The sequence below is a fragment of the Alosa pseudoharengus genome, unplaced genomic scaffold (assembly GCF_046254945.1).
Source record: "Alosa pseudoharengus isolate Yale_2024_CS ecotype anadromous, Long Island Sound unplaced genomic scaffold, YU_APseudo_1.1 YU_APseudo_1.1_scf_12, whole genome shotgun sequence".
Taxonomy (NCBI): Eukaryota; Metazoa; Chordata; class Actinopteri; order Clupeiformes; family Clupeidae; genus Alosa; species Alosa pseudoharengus.
In genome coordinates this window covers 14,418,186-14,438,500 of record NW_027468587.1, presented here as the reverse complement: position 1 = coordinate 14,438,500, position 20,315 = coordinate 14,418,186, and the positions used below count along the sequence as shown (strand labels likewise).

Genomic DNA, 20,315 nt, shown 5'->3' with positions numbered 1-20,315 from the left:
CACACACACACACACGCACACACACACACACACACACACACACACACACACACGTGAAAGACAAAAAAAACTCTTGACCATACACAAACATGACCACACAAATACACACACACACACACACACACACACACACATATACACATATTGAAAGTAACACTTTCACACACACACACACGCACACACACACACACACACACACACACACACACACACACACAGAGTGATCCCTCAGAGAGTTTCCATTGTTTTTGTTTAGCTGTAGAACATGCACGCATCCCCTCATTTGGCCAGTTGGCTCTGGACAGTCGGGGTGCTCAGACAGAGGCGGGGAAGCACTAACCACAACACGGCCGAGCCGTAACACCTGCTTCCCTCCACTGATCCGCCTGGGAGTAAATCACACGTTATGGTGTTTGTCGTTAATCTGTCACTGCGCCCATCGGAAGGCCTCCTGCTGTTTCCTTGGCTAAATGACTGTTTGCGTTCAGAGTCCTACTGTACCAGAGGCACGAGATGTTGCCGAGTGCTTTGTCTTCGGGACGCACGCGAGACATTCCTAAACAACTGCTGGGTTTGGAGCGTGCACAGCTCTGCTCTGGTGTACATCCCCGCGCATTTGGCTCCTCACCTCCACCGAGGGTCATGTTTTCACCGTGTCCGTTCTGTTGGTTGTTGGTCAGTTGGGTTGTTTGTTTGTAAACAAGATACCGCAAAAAAAAAGCTGCCAAATAAATGAAGAATAGCCGGTTAAATTCTGGAGCGTATCCCAACCATGGGGTACCTGCACGAACATTGCGAGATTATTTTCACTTCCTCGAAAGTTGTGAGGTACAGCATTAAAGGGCTCTGCTGGGCCTTGGCAGAGATATGCACCCGACAGAGTGCCAACTTTGAAGTCTGACCAAAACGGAAGGTAGCTGCCAGGCTTTCAGATGTCTAATGAGTCACTTGCCATGACTGGCATTAAGATACCAACATACCGACAGCTGAATTGTACTTGTACGTTGCCTTTGAAATTTGGCACAATAAAGGTATCATAGAAGGCAGAATTTTTACACAAATATTTGATTCGGACATTTGATTTTTTTTCTGTTTCATGCAAAGAGAACTTACATACATGTGCAAAATCAACATTGAGAGAGTGAATATGAGATTCGGTGAAAGAAGTGATTAGTTGGGGGAGCTCTGCAGCATCCCGACCGCATATAGGTCCACGTGCCTGCGGAGACCCGGGTTCGATTCCTACCCACGGCCATTTCCCAAACCCACCTCCATCCCCCAATCTCCAACTCGGTCCTGTCACGTTTCATTGTCCAGTCCGAATAAAGGCAAAAAGACCCAATAATAAACAAGTATAAGTAGCATAATATAGCCTACTACTGAAGTCCGGCACCCAGTCCGGTCCACCCTAATTGGTTGGACTATGCCTGAGTGCCATATGTATCCCCATACACCATCAGCATACTCAGAAACATGTCTGACCCTGATCCCACGCAGATCCCCACCGGATTTGTGCCGCACACCGCTGGCTGTACTCTGGGAAGCGTTCAGAGACAGGAAACGCAGAGTTGGTCTGTCATCATTGCATGCCCTGATTGCTAGTCCATGGCTGTCAGTCAGTGTTATGAGTCAGTGACCTAAAAAAATCACTGAAGCATCTTCTGGGTACAAAACTGACTCGTACTGAGATTGTCATGTAGCTTTGTTCACACCCTGTGTGTGTGTGTGTGTGTGTGTGTGTGTGTGTGTGTGTGTTTTGAGAGTTAAGCTAGTTTTGTGACATACAACATGCCTTTTTGACAGTGAGAAACAGAGAATGAGAATAGTGTGTGTGTGTGTGTGTGTGTGTGTGTGTGTGTGCACGTGTATAACAGGATGTGTTGAACTGAAAATATGTGTGTGTGTGCACTTGTATAGCAGGATGTGTTGAACTGAAAATGTGTGTGTGTGTGTGTGCTGGTAAATGTGTCAAGTGGTTAAAGCGTATCTAAGCAAGCTGGAAAAGGTCCTTGGCTTAGAGACTGACTGAGTCTGAATCTGTGGATGGGAGAGATCTGTGAGGCTTTTATACAATGAAGTCATCCCCCCCCACGCACAGGCACACACTACACCACACCACACACGCGCACACACACACACATACACTCACTCACACACCACACACACACACACACACACACACACACACACACACACACACACACACACACATTACACACACACACACACACACATTACACACACACACATTACACACACACACACCACTCACACACACATTACACACACACACACACATTACACACACACACACACACACACACACACACACACACCACACAGACACACAAACACTCTACACTCACTCACACACACACACCACACAGACACACACACACACACACACACACTCTACACTCACTCACACACACACCACACAGACACACACACACACACACACACACACACACACATTACACATCACACACACACACACACACACACACACCACACAGACACACAAACACTCTACACTCACTCACACACACACACCACACAGACACACACACACACACACACACACACACACACTCTACACTCACTCACACACACACCACACAGACACACACACACTCTACACTCACTCACACACACACATCACACACACACACACACACACACACACACACCACATACACACACACACACACACACACACCACATACACCACAGCCCTAAATCCACAGCACCTGCCAGAGCCCACAGGGACACTATACTCACTGGGTCTTTAGGAAGAGTTATTGCTCTTAGTCTACTGCTGTCCCTCAGTCTCTTTTTTCTTTCCTTCTCTCTCTCTCCTACTCTCTCTCTCTCTCTCTCTCTCTCTCTGTCTACGCGCACACACACATACACACACACACACACACACAGACACACACACACACACACACACTTCTCTTCATCCACCCTCTCTGCATGCAGTCTATCTCTGCTATCTGAATGCAGTGTATCATATATCCTTCATGTAGTATTCGCATATTCATGAACTTACACACTCACCCATACACACACACACACATACAGAGAGAGAGAGAGAGGGGGGGGGAGAGAGAAAATGAGAGAGAAGCAAGCAAAAATATCCTCCTTCATACATAGATTCATAAAGTCTGTCTCTGTGTGGAGTTATTGGAGCTTTTCTTAAATGTAAGGTCACCCTCTCTTCTCCTCCGGCCTCATACTCATCATCTCTCCCACGCACTAGACTGTCTCTTCATCTGTCCATCACGATCACTCTTCTACTCTTCCTCCATTTTACCCTTCCTCACTTCTCTCCATCAGTGCGTGTGTGTCTCTCTCCCTCCATCTTCTGCCTTCTCTCCCTCTCTGGGCTCCAGTGTTTTGGGGCGATGTGGCAGCGCCAGGCTGAGTCCCAGGAGCTGATGGGTGCCGTGACTGCCAGGGCTGGTGTGGGAGGGGGGATTGTGTGAGCAACAGCAGGCCGTGTCCGACAGGGCCACTGTGACACCAACTGGAGCATGACCACTGGCCTGGGAGCCCAGGAGCCTGAGCTTGCCCTGTGACTGCATGGCAGCCTTTCTCCTGCTCTCCCTCTCTCTGCTTCTCTCCTCTCCTCTCTTCTCCTCTCCACTCTTCTCTTCTCTTCTCCTCTGTTCTCTTCTCCTTTCTTTTCCTCTCCTCTCCCTCTCTCCCATCTCTTCTTTCCTCTTCCTCTCCTCTTCTCCTCTCTTCTCCTCTCCTCTTCTCCTCTCTTCTGCTCTCCTCTCCTCTCTTTTCTCCTCTCCCTCTCTCCCATCTCTTCTCTCCTCTTCTGCTCTCCTCTCTCCTCTCTTCTCCTCTCCTCTCCTCTCCTCCACTGCTCTCCACTCCTCTCCACTCCTCTCCTCTTTTCTCCTCTCCTCTCCTCTCCTCTCCTCTTTTCTCCTCTTCTGTCCTCTCCTCTCCCCTTCTCCTCTCCTCTCCTCTGGTCAGTGTGCCCTGGGGGCAGTGGTCCTGCTCCAGCGCCCTCTGTTTTCTTACCGTCTAGACAGAGATGCCAGGGCCGATAAGACAAAAGCCCTGGCCACAGGGATTTAATGGGGAGAGGGAGACTCAACTGGAAAAGTGAGCATGGGCCTTACATAAGGACTTGTTTGGGTGGGATTGGGAGTTCAGATGCAACTTCATGTCAGTGTGTTGGGTTGAAAGCAGAGGTGCTGATTTGAGTGTTTGTGTCCCAGAATGAGTGTGAGGGTGCAGAGAAAAGGGTTTTAGGAGGGGTGTGTGTGTGTGTGTCTGTGTGTCTGTGTGTGTGTGTGAGTGTGAGTGAGTGTAAAAAAAGCTGGCCGTGTGTGTGTTCCTGTGTTATGATCAGGCAGTGCTGGAGTGTGTGTGATGATGGTGCGGTTTGGATGTGGAGTGTAGATGATGTGTGTGACTCATACTCTCCTTCAGCTGGTGGACTGTGGCAAACCCAGAGTGGGTCATGACCACCCCGAGATCTGTCTTTCTCTCTTTCTCTCTCTCTATCTATCTCTATCTATCTATCTCTCTCTCTCTTCCTCCCTTCACTCTCTCCTCTCTTCCTCTCCCTCTTTCTCTCTCCACTTTTCATCTCTTCTCACCCCACCGCTCTCTCTCACTCCTTTTTTTCTTCCCTTATTATTCAACTTCATTTCTGCTGACATGTGAATCACTAGGTTGCCCATGCTTCTCTGTAGTCCTCCCCCTCGCACCACAGACATGCTCTCTGTAGTCCTCCCCCTCGCACCACAGACATGCTCTCTGTAGTCCTCCCCCTCGCACCACAGACAGGCTCTCTGTAGTCCTCCCCCTCGCACCACAGACATGCTCTCTGTAGTCCTCCCCCTCGCACCACAGACATGCTCTCTGTAGTCCTCCCCCTCGCACCACAGACAGGCTCTCTGTAGTCCTCCCCCTCGCACCACAGACAGGCTCTCTGTAGTCCTCCCCCTCGCACCACAGACATGCTCTCTGTAGTCCTCCCCCTCGCACCACAGACAGGCTCTCTGTAGTCCTCCCCCTCGCACCACAGACAGGCTCTCTGTAGTACTGTGGAATTACAGTTGGACGTTTGTTTGTTTGTTTTTGCTTTTCTCCATAAAACAGCTTGTGGCAATCACTTCAATTTGATTTCAAAGTTTTTGCTCTGTCTTTCTTTCTCTCTCTGCTCTTGATCTCTTCTGATCATTTTGTGTGTGTGTGTGTGGTTGTGTGTGTTGTGTGTGTGTGTGTGTGTGTGTGTGTGGTTGTCTGTGTGTTTGAGTGTGTGTTTGTGTGTCTGTGTGTGTGTGTCTATTTGTGTGCGTGTGCGTGAGCGTTTGTGTGAGTGTGTGTGTGCGTGAGCGTGTGTGTCACTCCCTCTCTCTCTCTCTGTTGGTCTGCCCTGGCAGGCAGCAGGTATGATGTAACTTGTGGATCCAATTAGGCGTGTGGGAAGAGTGCATGTGGCATTGATCCTGACCCGGGCCCGGCTGAGCTGGCGGTGCCGTTTACGAGAATAGCATTCGTTCATTCACCCCCTGTTTAGTCAGCTGGAGAAGCCCTGTCTGAGCTGTGAGTCTGCTCTCCTGTGGTCCCGCTGTCGTACTCTTTCTTTCAGGAGAGAAATCACTCTCTTCCTCACTTTGTCTGTCTGTCTGTCTCTCTCTCTCTCTCTCTCTCTCTCTCTCTCTCTCTCTCTCTCTCTCTCTTTCTCTTTCTCTCTCTTTCTCTCTCTCTCTCTCTCTCATTCTCATCTTTTTCTCTCTTTGTCTCCCCCACCCCCTGATGCATGACAGTTGGGTTGAACCTAATTCCCAGTCCACCACCACCAGCCAGGACAATAGCTGACTCAGTAAACTCTCCAGTCCGGATTTATCCCAGATCATCTCCAACCTGAGTCAGATATGCCCCATGAGTGGACTACTGTAGATCTGCCTCAGATATGCCCCAGGAGTGGACAAGTGAGTTGTGCTGTGGGAGGGCAGTGGCGTTGCTGTGGGCAGTGGCGTTGCTGAGAGTTAGTGGACTTGTGCTAGTGGGGAGGGCAGTGGCGTTGCTGAGAGTTAGTGGACTTGTGCTAGTGGGGAGGGCAGTGGCGTTGCTGAGAGTTAGTGGACTTGTGCTAGTGGGGAGGGCAGTGGCGTTGCTGAGAGTTAGTGGAGTTGTGTTGTGGGAGGGCAGTGGCGTTGCTGAGAGTTAGTGGAGTTTGCTGTGGGAGGGCAGTGGCGTTGCTGAGAGTTAGTGGACTTGTGCTAGTGGGGAGGGCAGTGGCGTTGCTGAGAGTTAGTGGAGTTTGCTGTGGGAGGGCAGTGGCATTGCTGAGAGTTAGTGGACTTGTGCTAGTGGGGAGGGCAGTGGCGTTGCTGAGAGTTATTGGAGTTTGCTGTGGGGAGGGCAGTGGCGTTGCTGAGAGTTAGTGGACTTGTGCTAGTGGGGAGGGCAGTGGCGTTGCTGAGAGTTAGTGGAGTTTGCTGTGGGAGGGCAGTGGCATTGCTGAGAGTTAGTGGACTTGTGCTAGTGGGGAGGGCAGTGGCGTTGCTGAGAGTTAGTGGAGTTTGCTGTGGGGAGGGCAGTGGCATTGCTGAGAGTTAGTGGACTTGTGCTAGTGGGGAGGGCAGTGGCGTTGCTGAGAGTTAGTGGAGTTTGCTGTGGGGAGGGCAGTGGTGTTGCTGAGAGTTAGTGGACTTGTGCTAGTGGGGAGGGCAGTGGCGTTGCTGAGAGTTAGTGGACTTGTGCTAGTGGGGAGGGCAGTGGCGTTGCTGAGAGTTAGTGGGCGCCCCTACTGGAGCCTGACAGTCTGCTGTCTGCTCTGTCCACAGCGCCTGGGGAAAGCATCAGGGAAAACACTGAGCCTCAGGCGCACAGCTTCCAGTCACGCTGTCTCTCTCTCTCTCTCTCTCTCTCGCTCAGGCTGGCTGTCTCCCTCTCTCTTTCTCTCTGTCTCTCTCTCTCTCCCTCTCTCTCTATCTCTCCCTTTCTCAGGCTGGCTTTTCTCTCCCTTTCCCTCTGACTTTATCTATATGTCTCTCTCTTTCTCTCTCTCTCTCCCTCTGGCTCTGTTGCTCTCTTTCTTACTCCCTTACTTCCCTTTCACTCTCTTTCTCTTCCTTTCTGCCCACCTCTCTCTGTTTCTCTCCATCTTCCATTTTCTGTTTTTCTATAGCTATCGTCTCCTTTCAGTGTCTTTACAACACTGTATTCTCTCTCTCTCTCTTGCTCAGTGGTGATTCTCTCTCTGCCTTTCCCTCTCTTTCACTGAGATCGGTGCCCACCAAACCTCCCCTGTTGTGAGGCGGTGCTGTGGCCTCAAACCAAGCTCATCATGGGCTTTAGCGCTGGGCCTTAGAGGCATGGCAACCCAAGCATGAATAAAACACTCTTAGATCAGAACATCAACATCGTCATGAGTCAGGGCAACAAATGAGGTGCCAAGCCCAAGTGAAAATTAGGAAACAAAAAATTAAGACTGCTGTATATCTATAAATTGAGGGACTTGATTTGACTTGGACTTGTGTGGATATATAAAAGCCAATTAAAACATTTGTAAGTTAAATATCTCATGTGGCCAAGTGGTAGTCACTCAGATTAGCAGAAGTGCTTCTGAAAGACGCTATTGTTTAGTCTCTACTAATGTGAGACTTTGATCGGCACTATTTGGATAAATCAATTTGCGATAAACTTCTGCTGCCTCTCCAAATAAGAACTCAGAAGTATTTCCTGGTTCCTGATGAAATCAAGTGTAAGATGGCATGGTTCTGTAGCTGAAACACTATCCCTCAATCCACTGTCTTCAGTTCCCATACTTCAGTCCTTCTGGCTTTTTGCGGTTGCTCTGATGCTGTTACAGTCTGTCCGGTCAGGACCCGGTTCTGGTTCTGGAGACGGTCAGGCCCCGATCGGTTCCAGAATGTGGTTCTATCTGAGACATCTAAGAGAACCTAATACGGCTTGTATGGGGAAAGAGGTCCCTCAGTGCTTCAGCGCATTTGAAACCACTTTTCTTGCCTTGGAAAACTCCGAAGGGGTTTTATCAGCTCACAAACAGGCCATGTAGACTTTGAAGTTTTCCTAAAAAGTGTCTGCTATAGCCTAATGATTTGGTTTCCGTGGCACCGGCCTGTTGTTTTTGTTTGTTTGTTTTTGTTTCCTTTTCTTTTCCTTTTTTTGTTTATTTTTTTTGCTTTGGGCATCCAGCAGCGGTCCCGCCCAGTGGGCCCGATTACAGGTTGGGCTAAAGATGGCGGCGCTGCCATGGCCTCGGCAGGTCCTGCGGGTACGGCAGCACGTGTTGGCGCAGGCCTCGGCCGCTCAGATGTGGTCAGTTGCATGTGGAAGCGTTCAGGCATTCCTTCCTTCCCTGTGCAGGGCTGCCATGCCTGTGCTGTTGCTCTGATCTGCTTAGCGGTGTGATCCATCCTGTCGTGTCCTGCTCAGTCTCAGGGAAAGTGCACGCCTTGCATTGAGCTGTTGTCCCACCTGGTTACATGCATATTGGACAGCTGGATGTGTGTATTCTGTGTGTGTGTGTGTGTGTGTGTGTGTGTGTGTGTGTGTGTGTGTGTGTGTGTGTGTGTGTGTGTGTGTATTGTGTGTGTGTGTGTGTGTGTGTGTGTGTATTCTGTGTGTGTGTGTGTGTGTGTGTGTGTCTGTCTGTTTCTGTTTCGGTTTGTGTATATGTGCAAGTTTGTGCATAAGTACTGTGTGTGTGAGTGGATGGTGTGGTCGTTGTCAGTGTGTGTTTTTGTTTGTTACAGTGTGTTTTGTGAGTGTGTGTGTGTGTGTGTGTGAGAGTGTGCGTATGGGTCTCTGTGTGTGTATGTGTGTGCGCACACACGTGTGCATATGTGTATATGTTTCTGTGTGTTTATGTTTCCATGTTTTGCAGGCAGCCCTGCTTGAGTCCATTATGCAGAAGTAATGACTTGCATGCTATTTATGAACAATGGAAATCTCATTATCCCCCTTCATCCTGTGTTTCCTAATTTTATGAAAGTTGTTTATTTTCTTTCAAGAGCTATTACAAGTTCTCCTTAGCAGCTATGCCAGCCACGTCGGAGGGGTGTTGGCGCCGGAGGCCGAGGCGTACTCGCGGGGGAGACGCGGCGCATGTCCTGGAAGCCCTCTTGACGAGTGTGTGGAAATGTTTGTCTTCGTCTCCCTCCGTGCTGCAGGGTCCATCTAAACACAATCTGTCCTCATCGCTTTCTCCCACGCAAACTTATCTCATCGCTCCTCTGTTTATTCTCTAGTCTTTCTTCCTCTCTGTCTCTCTTTGTCTGTCTGTCTGTCTCTCCATCTCTCCGAAGCTCTTGATCCTTTCCCTCTCTCTTGCTCTCCCTCTCTATCTATCGGTTTCTCTCTCTTTCCTGTTTTGTCTGTGTCTGTCTGTCTGTTTGTCTGCCTGTCTGTCTGTGTCTCATGCTTTCACTCTTGCTCTTTCTCTCTCAAATCCTCCCTCTCTCTTTTCTCCCTCCATTTGTCTGGTGTCTGTGGTGGGACTGTGACTGTGGGAGTGTTTGGATTGACAGGAGCAGGGAGGTGATGTATTGCATGTCACCCCGGAGCTGTGGGTATAACACAAACGACACGAGTGTCAGCGCCCATCAACAGCCAACCCTCGCCAGCCTACCCGATTGCCGTTTCCCACGGCAACCATGCCAGCACTCCCCTCTAATCTTGCCAACCATGCATGCCTTCAAACGGCCGAACGACTCTGGCCCAGCCATCCAGATCCCTGCAACCCCCCCCCCCCCCCCCCCAGTTCGAATGCCATCTCAGGTCCCATGGTACCCACTGCGAGGAATCTTGACCCACGCCACCCGCCCCCGCTCCCCGCTCTATTGTCGAGGCTGTTAATTGGGTAGTTGGGCGGAGTGCCATGGATGTCTCCATTACACCCTTGACAAGGAGCCTTTTCAGCGTCCACGTCCACAGAGCTGTCTGACCCGAGTCCGCTCGATGATGAGTCAGAGAGGCGCTTTGAAGCCTTGTGTTTAGACTCACTGTCCTGGACTTGATGCGGTGGCATTTGTTGTTGTCGTTTTTTGTCTTTTTTATCTTTCTTTCTCTCTCCCCCACCCCTCTGTCCTCTTACCTTCTCTCTCTGGAACGTGCAGTGGACTGTCACAACATCATTAGGGTTCATATTGTCTGTAGAGTTTTCCTTCAGTCCGTTTGTGCTTGCTGTGTGGAAGAAGCTGAATGGGATCTGTGCTTGCCCTCGTCTGACTAGTGTTTTTTTTTTCCAGGCAAACATAAATAAGCCTCACATGGTGGACTGTGTATTTTAAACCAGCTGGTTCGGTCTGTAATATGCCACATGGTCAGTTCCTTTAAAGCTCTGCACAGTCACATAAACTGCCCCCATACGTATTCATGACTGACGAGAGACGCACTCCAGAGCGTCCAACTCCTGCGAGCGGCCTGAAGGGCCTTGTGTAATTATGAGCAAGGCTGTAATTCAGAGCTGGCAGTGCTCTCGTCGCCCTCTCAAAGACGCTCGCTGAAGACCGAACGTCAGCAGAACCAGACCGAGCAGCCTTGCTAAACAAGAAACGAATGGCAGTGTTAAAAGTCTATTTGTTCACTTCTAAAATAGTGTCCAATGGACAAACAGCAGTAAGGCTGACTTGGATCGTGCCTGATCATCTTATAAAGCTTTAAAAGCTCCTGTTAAAGGTTTCTTGGTACACAGAGCTGTGTCCATTTCTGGGATGCTTTCCATTCTGGAAGACTGGTTTTGGTGTAGCTGGCAATTTCATTGTCAGCCGAAAATTCACTTTCAGTTGCGGTTAGTGTTTTATGATTGCCTGAAGGCAGTGATCCCATTCTGAAAGGAAAGTACCGTAAATGTGGTGGCTGATTGCTGGTCTGCTAATAGTCCCAGTTTGATCTTTAGGAGGATGCCATTGTCCAAACCGTTTGACAGGCATTTAACTCAAATACCAAATAGAACACTCGGGCTAGAGGACCAAAAAGCTGCAGGATGCAAACCAGACATTAATGTAACTCTCTCTCTCTCTCTCATTCCCTCTATCTAACACACACACACACACACACACACCACACACACCACACACACCACACACACCACACACACCACACACACCAACACACACACACACACACACACACACACACACACACACACACACACACACGAGATCCAACCAGTTTCTCTTACAGAATGGCTTGCATACAAACTCATCTTACATGGCTACTTTGATAATACTGTGTGATTCTTTGATAATAGAGTATATAAATAGCCTGGTCACTTAGTGGTCAGTTGCTGCACTGGTGTAGAGATCTGTGGTCCCTGGAGGCTGTTGACGTGGTTGTGAATGTGTCCTCATGTATGTTCAACTACAATGCACAGTGGTGAGGTGGTGGTCAGAGTTGTGCTGGTGAGGGCAGCCCAGTGGTTGATCAGTGGTTGAGCTTTGGTGAGATGGTGGCTCTGGTATTCAATGTGTGGTCCAGATCCAGGCCAGATCTGCCCCAGTATCTGCACTGTATCTAGAATTATCATTAGCTGCCATTCAAAACGTTCTCTACAGTTCACTACTGCATCAACAATTGGAATTGTTTGAAATGCATACCAGTGGTTGTTGTCTGTCTATCTATCCATCTATCTATCCATCTATCCATCTATCTAATAACAAGATATATTACAACAGTGGTGGCAGTGTTAAAGATCAGAAGTGATACAAACAGCCTTGGCAGCGCTAGCAAGCCGGAGCAAGAAGGATGTGTACCATCATTCAATGTGGGCAAAGATGTTGATTCCCTGCCATGGGGTTTGGGTTAAGCCTAATATTAGTTTGCATCGTTAGTGGTGAAGTAGAAAGTATAGCAATCCCATAGTGGTCAATGCTGATTGGTTAAAGGCTTTTCCAGTGGTTTCAAAATTAACCTGAGGTCTGCGCCCATAAGGACGCAATGACTGGAAACCATCCCGAATGGAGTATGGCCAAACCCTATTCATGAAGTCTGTTTTTGTCTGCTTAAATAACACCAGACTACATAGAGTATGTCAGGTGGGAATAAAGAATTGTTGTTGGATCTTTTGTGTGGGGAGAAGGTGTGTGTGTGTGTTGATGGGGAAACATGACTATAAACACATTCCTCCCACTAAATTAAGAGCTGCAGTCATCACAGATAATCATTTCCAGTCTCTTAAACTCTCACTCATCAATGATCTTTTGAAGTTAGGATAAAGACTCGCCATGCATTTATAAGTACGTGTTTAGTAGTCATAATAAACTTTATTTTCCCATACCGCTCAGCATTGTCAAATCACCATATGTCCAGACTATGTGCATACATCTGTGTAGTAGTCACAGTAAATGTTAGTCACATGTTAGTAGTCACATGTAAATGTTATGTTGGAAGTTATGCACTAGGCTATGCACTGATTGTTTTAGCAGAAGCTTTCCATAGCATCTTATAGTACCCCTAGAATAGATGTTCTGTATATTTGACACTGTAGCATTCTACTCAGCTTTCTGACAGCGCCACCACTCACGGAAACCTAGCTAAACACAGCACATTATTAATGGGCCCTGGGCTGCAGTTTCAGAAGTACGCTGCCAGTGTCAAAAAAATTGAAAAGTGGTCGTCGATTGTGGTTTATGAAGTGCGTCAAGAACACATTTTATTGCGCTTTAGAGTGTAGCTCGCCGTGCCGCACCGCATGCGACCAGCCTCGGGCGCTCGTACCACCAGGGCTGTGGGTTTTACGAGCGAAACCCTTAACATGAGCGCATGTTAAAAGACGCGCGCAGGCCGCTGCGCTTGGAAGTAAAGCCGTCTATATGACCACGGGGGCCCGTGTGGACGGACCGAGGTTGTGACTGCAGCTATGTGTGTGTGTGTGTGTGTGTGCGTGTGTGTGTGTTTACGTTGAGCCGCAGAGAGCCTGCGGAGGTTGCCAGAGGCGTGGTAATGGTGGAGATAGTCTGTCATTACAGCCAGGGCCACAGCCTCTCTCGCTGTCCCACCAGCGGCCGCGCCCTCAGTTGTGGTGGCCATTGATCTCGGTGTGTGGAGCACGTCGTGGGCGCTTCGTATAGGACGGCAGCGGAATGGCAAGCAGCGCCACGATTAGCGAAGAGAGCAGATACCGAGAGCAGCAGGAAGGAAATTGCATGCACAGTTGGAGCTTTAGAGGCCTGTGTAGGTGTTTTGTGTGTGTGTGTGTGTGTGTGTGTGTGTGTGTGTGTGTGTGTGTGTGTAGATATATTTAATATAGGACAGCAGTACAATATTACTCCTAGAGAGAGGAGATACAGCAAGTAGGGAAAAGAGGAGGGGATCTGACATGTGTGAAAGCATACAGAATTAAAGAGGTGTGTGTGTGTGTGTGTGTGTGTGTGTGTGTGTGTGTGTGTGTGTGTGTGTGTGTGTGTGTGTGTGTGTGTGTGTGTGTGTGTGTGTGTGTGTGTGTGTGTGTGTGTGTGTGTGTGTGTGTGTGTGTGTGTGTGTGTGTGTGTGTGTGTGTGTGTTTGTGTGAGTGTGATTGATTTTCCAGTGGCCAAGTCCTTGCAGTTGCGTGAATTATGTGACCGAGGTTAACAGGACCCATGCTGAGACATGTGCACTGCACAGGATCAGTGACCTGACCTTCAATGACCTTTACTGACCCCTGACTTACACCCCATATGACCATAACCAGTGTTCTACCAGATCAATGCTGTCACAGGGACAGGGCTAGTTGGAGGCTAGCACTAGTCATCATTATTTTGGGAACATTACAGAAGAGATTATGTCTGGGACATTTCAAATACATTTCTGAGTAGACCTTGCATCAGGGACAGACTGGTGTGGGGAAATGGGATTGTGCATGCTTGTTTAACAAGTAAATAGGGACAGGTTTTTCCTATCACATGATTTATCATGGGTTCTGTAGCTCATGCAGCTCTGCATGCTTTTCTGTTCCCTTTCTGTGTCAAAGAGTGCTAGCCCTGAAATACTGTAAACACATTACTGCTGGTGTACTTCTTTATCCACTAAAATTATAACCTACACACCAGCAGGCGTCAGTCAAGATAATGGGGAACTTGGATGAACCTTTCACTGTAGAGAGCAAACAACTCTGATCTATTGCTGGTGCTAGACCTGCCTATGAATGTGAAATATGTTCAGAAGATAGGCAAGTGTTGAGGTAACGCTGCCAATCCTGAAGGCAAAGACCAAAGCAAGCCTATACTCAAGTACTGTATGATTGTCTGTCCTGTCATAAAATGCACTAATACTGTATATTGATTCATAATACAGTAGATAGATAATATCTCCATAACATATGCTATACCTTTGGTTAAAGGTACACTATGCAGGTTTAGGTATTTTTGCCGACTGTACAGTAGAGCTCTCTCTAGTGCCGCGATATATTTAGATTTTACTCTGCTGTTGTAAATAGCAAACTTCTCGTGACTTATCCCCCCTGTACACAATGAAAATGCTTTTGTTGTGGAGATGAAGGATTAACAACAGGCAAAAAATCTCCAAAGAGCTTTATCTAGTGACAAGGTAATGTTTCACGATTCTCGCGAGATTTGTCAGGCTGCCGTTCTTGAAGTTGCATGGCTGGTTTTCTCGGTAGCGACTCGTTACGTCTATTGTATGGTGAATGATTCGCCTATTACAAGTTCGTTTACCATCAAATTGGCTTCGTAAATGTGAAAATCTTGCATAGTGTGCCTTTAACTCTTGTCGTGGACTGGTGCAGGTTGTCTGGCATTTGAGCATTGATGTTGCAGATGTAGAGACACCCTGAGCATGGCAAGAAGTGCATGTTGTACAAGAGTCTGGTCAAGTTGAGGGAGCTAAAGAGAGTGTTGTGTTTCTGATTGTTATTTTTCCTGGAGAGCTGCTGACCTTCAAATTAAGTCTCCTTCCCACAGTCCGAGAGGACATATTCAGATGAGGAAATATGCTGAACGTGCTGGTGTCCAGCTCCCTCAGTTGATGTTTGCTTTGGAGGACAATTTGCATCATGACAGGAGAGTCTGTGCTTACAGTGCCCTTTGCTTGCTTAGAAGGAGGCAAGCTTCGCTATGAATAAACATTGAACGGAAACAAGAGAAGGAGAATGAGTGATGGAGACTGTTTGTTTATGTTTGTCTGTGTGGAAGATGGGTTACTGAAAAAGACAAGAAAACAACGCGATCTTCTGGATGATCTGTTTGGAAGAAGGTGCTGCTTTGTTGTCCATCCAAACTCTTCCAAATTGCCCTTCGTCTTTCAGTTTCAGGGGTTTTTAATGTCTCATTGTTATTGCTGTATTTTGGTGTGCTGTATATTTTTGAAGTCTGTGTTTTATTATGGCCTTGTACACAGTAAGTTCTAAAAAAGATTAGTTTAGATACATATAATTCAGTTACCAGGACGTAACCATTGGTGATACATGCCATAGTGTGTCATTATATGTTATTACCATATAGCGGGCGTTGTTATAAGCTGTAATAAGCTGCAATCGGCGGGTTGTGTCTGTTGTCCAGGGCATGGCCTTCTCTCTGGAGGAGCGGCTGCAGCTAGGCATCCACGGACTGCTGCCCCCTTGCTTCCTGAGCCAGGACGTCCAGCTGCTGCGGGTGCTGCGCAACTACGAGATGAAGAAGGACGACCTGGACAGGTGAGCCCAGAGCCAGGACAACACACACCACAGTGTCAGCAGCACAGACATGGAATCGTACCGTTTTTTTTTTTATCTTATCTTTACTTAATCTTTATTGATTTGCTAGTTTTGATGATTCTCAGAGGAGTGCCTAGTTGTTAGGCATGTTATTCATCATTGGCACCATCAGCTAGTTTGGACATATCACACACACACACACACACACACACACTACACTGCCTCTTGATTATCAGTTATTAATGCAGCCAAACGTAGCCATTCCAGCTCCGGTCACACTGTTCAAGCATCCTCAGGCTTTTTCCCAAGGCCAGCTTTCATCTCCTCATTCGTCATGTGTGACTAAGCACAGAGGACCCGGCGGGTTCACTTGTTCCTCTTGAGATCACGCTGGGCTGGGGTGCCCTCTGATGCCATGGGCACGGTGCCACATGTCGCAGAGTGCCAGCAGGGAAAGATGGCACCAGTGGACAAGGCTATGTGGCTGCGGTCGGCCCTGGTCACTTCCCAGCCTCTTTCCACCAGCCACAGGGCTGGTTGCTATACCAGCCCTCCAAAACAGCCATCATTAAAGACTCTAGATGCTGAGTATTTTTCCCATGGCCCTCTGATGTCAGTGACATTCCATCTCATAGCGCTGCAGTGTCTTGAACTCTTGGGGTCGCAGTCTGTTTTATTAAGACGTGGACAGTCCTGTCCAGCCTGTCATTATTCTGGGCCTTGTTTTGTTTACATTACAGTCTGTGCTCTTGCTCCCTGAGCTGATTTTGATATTTACTGCCGGACACAGCCGTTTAGAGAGAAGTGACCCATGTCGAAAATATGTGCTATTCATAACTTTCTCTTTGTTTCCCCTTCAAGTGTGCTGTTTGAGATGTTTTGTTCCGGTGTTGAGGCTTAGAAAGACTAGGCAGCACGCCAACACTTTCCAGAGCAAATATTTGTTTTGGGAATAGTGCAGAGAGTTCTAGCCATTCAAAAGAACCCTCTTTTGTTGCCGTGGCACTGATAGGAACCCACCTGTGTGTGAGGTAAAGAGACGAACCTTTGTGCAAACAAAGGGATTTCGTTTTTTTCCCCTTTTTTCTTTTCTTTCTCGCGTCGGACCCTGAGGGACAGAAAATAAACACCAGCGCCTTTGAAAAATCGCCGCCAGTGCGACAGGCGTACAAAGCACTTTGACAAACTGCAGACAGAATGTGAGTGTCTGGAGATGTTGGCTGTCTCATTCTCTGGACTCTGGAGAGGCCTGCAGACTCCAAACTGCATGGCAGGCAGGGAGAGAATATCAGACTTTCCCTCTCACAGCCAGTGATGGACGCAGTGATGGACACATTCAGGATTGGATTCAGCTCATCTTTGAGAAAGGGGTCGAGAGAGAAGGGCTTGTGACTTAGTTCCAATAACTGCGCGTGGTTCACTGACTCATCTTTGCAATTGAGTATTTATAACGTTGTGGTGTTCACACTGACTCATTGTGAGTGCATGCCAGAGGGAAATATCAGAAGCAGACAAGCTGAGTGAGTGAAGGGGCTGGGAAAACTGATGGAGGGAGAGAGGGACATGGTGGGTGTGGAAGAGAGAGAAAGAGAGGAAGGAGTGAGTAGAAACAGGGTGAGAAAGTGAGATGGAGAGAAAGAGAGAGAGAGGAATATAAGGAGAGAGACAGGGTGAGAAAGTGAGATGGAGAGATGGAGAGATGGAGAGGGACTGAGGGAGTGGAAGAGAGAGCAGAAGAATGATTAGGGATGGTGGAGAGAGAAAGAAAAGTAGATGGAAAGAACAACAGAGAGATAAACAAAGAGAGAGGGAGAAACAGGTCAGGAGTGGGGCGGGGTTGAAAGAGGCCTCTGCTGCCAAACCCTGGGCGTAGCAGCAGCAGAGTGTGTGTGTGTGTGTGTGTGTGTGAGAGAGAGAAAGAAAGAGAGAGAGAGGGGGGGCAGTCTTTTTCCCAGTGCTCAGTTTCACACGCTTGTTACCACAGCCCAAACACTTCACGTTAAAAGGCTGCCTGTATGCTCGCTCCCCTCCATGCTATGACAGCCACTCCGGGCCAAGAATGGCAGCCACTAGCTCCTCCAACAGAGCTCTCTATGGACCGAATGCCACTGAATGGCAACAACCACCACCACTGGAGTCGCTTTAACAGACCCCACTCTGGGCTCACTGCCACTCGATGCCAAGACACATGAGCCCTATAGCTGCTTTAACAGAGCGCTCCATGAGCTGACATTCTACCTCATTATCGGGAATTGGATTCCGGAACTTCAAGTCTGGTTTTGTGGCCCACTCAGAAACACATTGGGGTTCTGTAGAGGACTGCTATTCACAGCTTGTAAGTTCTAGCAGGGTTTCATAATCCTGCAGCAGGGGAACCCCTTTAGTGGGTGTTTTCCGTCTCTCCCTGCTCCAGAACACCTGTTAGGGGTTTGCTGTACTGAATTTTTCTAATGGCCCTCATTTGTCAAATCTCCTAGGGCTGGACCAATCAAAACCAACATTAACGAGTTCACTTGAGTGCACTAGATGGGTATGGGAGAAGCAGAGCCCGTTAGCAGTACGACTGAGAAAACTGTCTAAAGTACAACACAGTTTCTTCCAAAACCTAATCCAGACAAAGAAAGGTAACGTTTGAACATGCCTTATTGGCAATTACTTCATTGGACTATGATGTTAACTTGTTGATGAGGACAGTCTCTCCATACAGTGCTTTTGGAGTATCTGAATATTCTTCGGTTGCTTTCCTGTGTTTTTGAATCCAGGAATTATGATTATATAGCCCGAAATAAACTATGAAGATGTCGTATGTTGACATGGCCTTGAAGGCAGAAATAAAACCGCATCTGTGAATGATCCAGTGTTCCGTTGTGTTACAGTCAATACACAGTGAAGCTAACGGCTACGCATAGAGTCTCTGAACTTAGAAGCATACGCACCAGCAAAGCCTGTGCATTAGTTTGATGGCAGTGTGATAGGAACATAGCTGTTAGGTTCACATTGGGAGGTTTTTTGAGTGACTACTTGGGAGGTGGCTTTTTTATTTGGAAAGATATTGTAAACACCTTCTATCAAATCATCACCATGGCAGGAGTAAGGTGTGTGTGTGTGTGTGTGTATGTGTGTGTGTGTGTGTGTGTGTGTGGTGGGGAGGTAGGGGTGAGGAGGTGGGGGGCATGTTTTTCATTATCTAAACAAGTGGGACATTATACTCTGGCTCACATGGAAAGTTTTCAGTGTCATGAATGGAAAGGTGACGTGGCTCTTGTTAATTCGGCTCGTATGCAAACTCTCATGCCCTTGACTGTTTCGGCTGCAACAAGGCGCTTGTGTCTGAGATCTCTGAGGGCTTTTCTTTGTTTGTGTGTGTGTGTGTGTGTGTGCCTGTGTGTGTGCCTGTGTGTGTGCCTGTGTGTGTGCCTGTGTGTGTGCCTGTGTGTGTGTGTGTGTGTGTGTGTGTGTGTGCATGCTGTATATTTTTCCAAGCATTCGAAACATAAGCAACCAGAAACCCTACCCAGCAATTAACATACAACATGCAGCCATCAGCACGTGGTCACTTACAAATGAGCCCTTGGGATCCTCTCACCCTCGGCCTCTCGGCCTCCTCCGTCTCCTGTCATTGACCTGGGCTGTTTCTGACCCCGGCCTGTCTCTGGCCTGTCCTGCTGGCAGCCCCAGAGCCTGTGGGTCCAGCAGTCTGTGTTTACATGCCTGCTTCGTCCCCGACGGATAAGATGGACGGGCTCTGGACGCTGGAATGTCTCCCATCTGGCTCAGCTGGTGTCGCGGATGACTCACGGAGCACCCAGCTCTCCCGGTGCTTGTCTTTCCGCCCGCCGCCTCTCTCCGTCGCGGCTCTCCCTCTCGCTCTGGACGCTCAGACGGTCGGCGTGGAATAACAGGCTGTCAAAACACGCGCTATCAGCCTGTGTCTGTTCCGCAGATCACATCACCTCGAGCATATGGACAGACGACAAAGTTGTTTAATGATGCCTGCTCTGTACGTACACGTGTTGTAGATCTATATACGTACACAGGCTGTAGATCTATTTATAATCATATAGTCATTACACATAAAACTGTCATTCAGCACATGATGAATGCTAGATAGTGAGAGTGGTGTGGTACAGGATGTCTTTAAACTCACACATGGTTCCTCCTCTTTTCTCTCTCCTCTCTCTGTTTGTCTTCCTCTCCCTTTGTATCCCTCTCTACCTCTCACCTCTTCTCATTTGCTCCCTTCATCTCTCTCTCTCTCTCTCTCTCACACTTTTTCTTCTGTTCTCCATTTCACTATCCCTTTTCCCATCTCTTCCTTTACCTCCCATTTTCATGAACCTTTCTTCATGTACCCCTTCACCCCCCCCTCTCTCCCCCTCTCTTCTCTCCCCCTCTCTTCTCTCTCCCTCTCTTCTCTCTCTGCTGTCCATCTCCTCAGGTATGTGTTTCTGATGGGGCTCCAGGATCGCAACGAGAAGCTCTTCTACAGGGTGCTGACATCAGACATCGAGCGCTTCATGCCCATCGTCTACACCCCCACCGTGGGCTTGGCCTGCCAGATGTACGGCCTGACCTTCAGGAGACCCAGGTCAGTCACACAGACACGTCTATGAGTTCTCTCCTCTCCTCTCCTCTCCTCTCCTCTCCTCTCCTCTCCTCTCCTCTCCTCTCCTCTCCTTTC

At 48.3% G+C, this 20,315-nt stretch overlaps 1 protein-coding gene across 1 annotated transcript in view; it reads left to right on the top strand.

The window, feature by feature from the left end:
- Window positions 1–20,315, top strand: part of me1 (malic enzyme 1, NADP(+)-dependent, cytosolic) — a 113,794-nt gene that overhangs the window by 21,894 nt on the left and 71,585 nt on the right. The window contains exons 2-3 of the mRNA XM_076279655.1: window positions 15,501–15,634; window positions 20,073–20,222. Coding sequence (XP_076135770.1) covers window positions 15,501–15,634; window positions 20,073–20,222 — 284 coding nt within the window. The remainder of the gene's footprint in view (window positions 1–15,500; window positions 15,635–20,072; window positions 20,223–20,315) is intronic.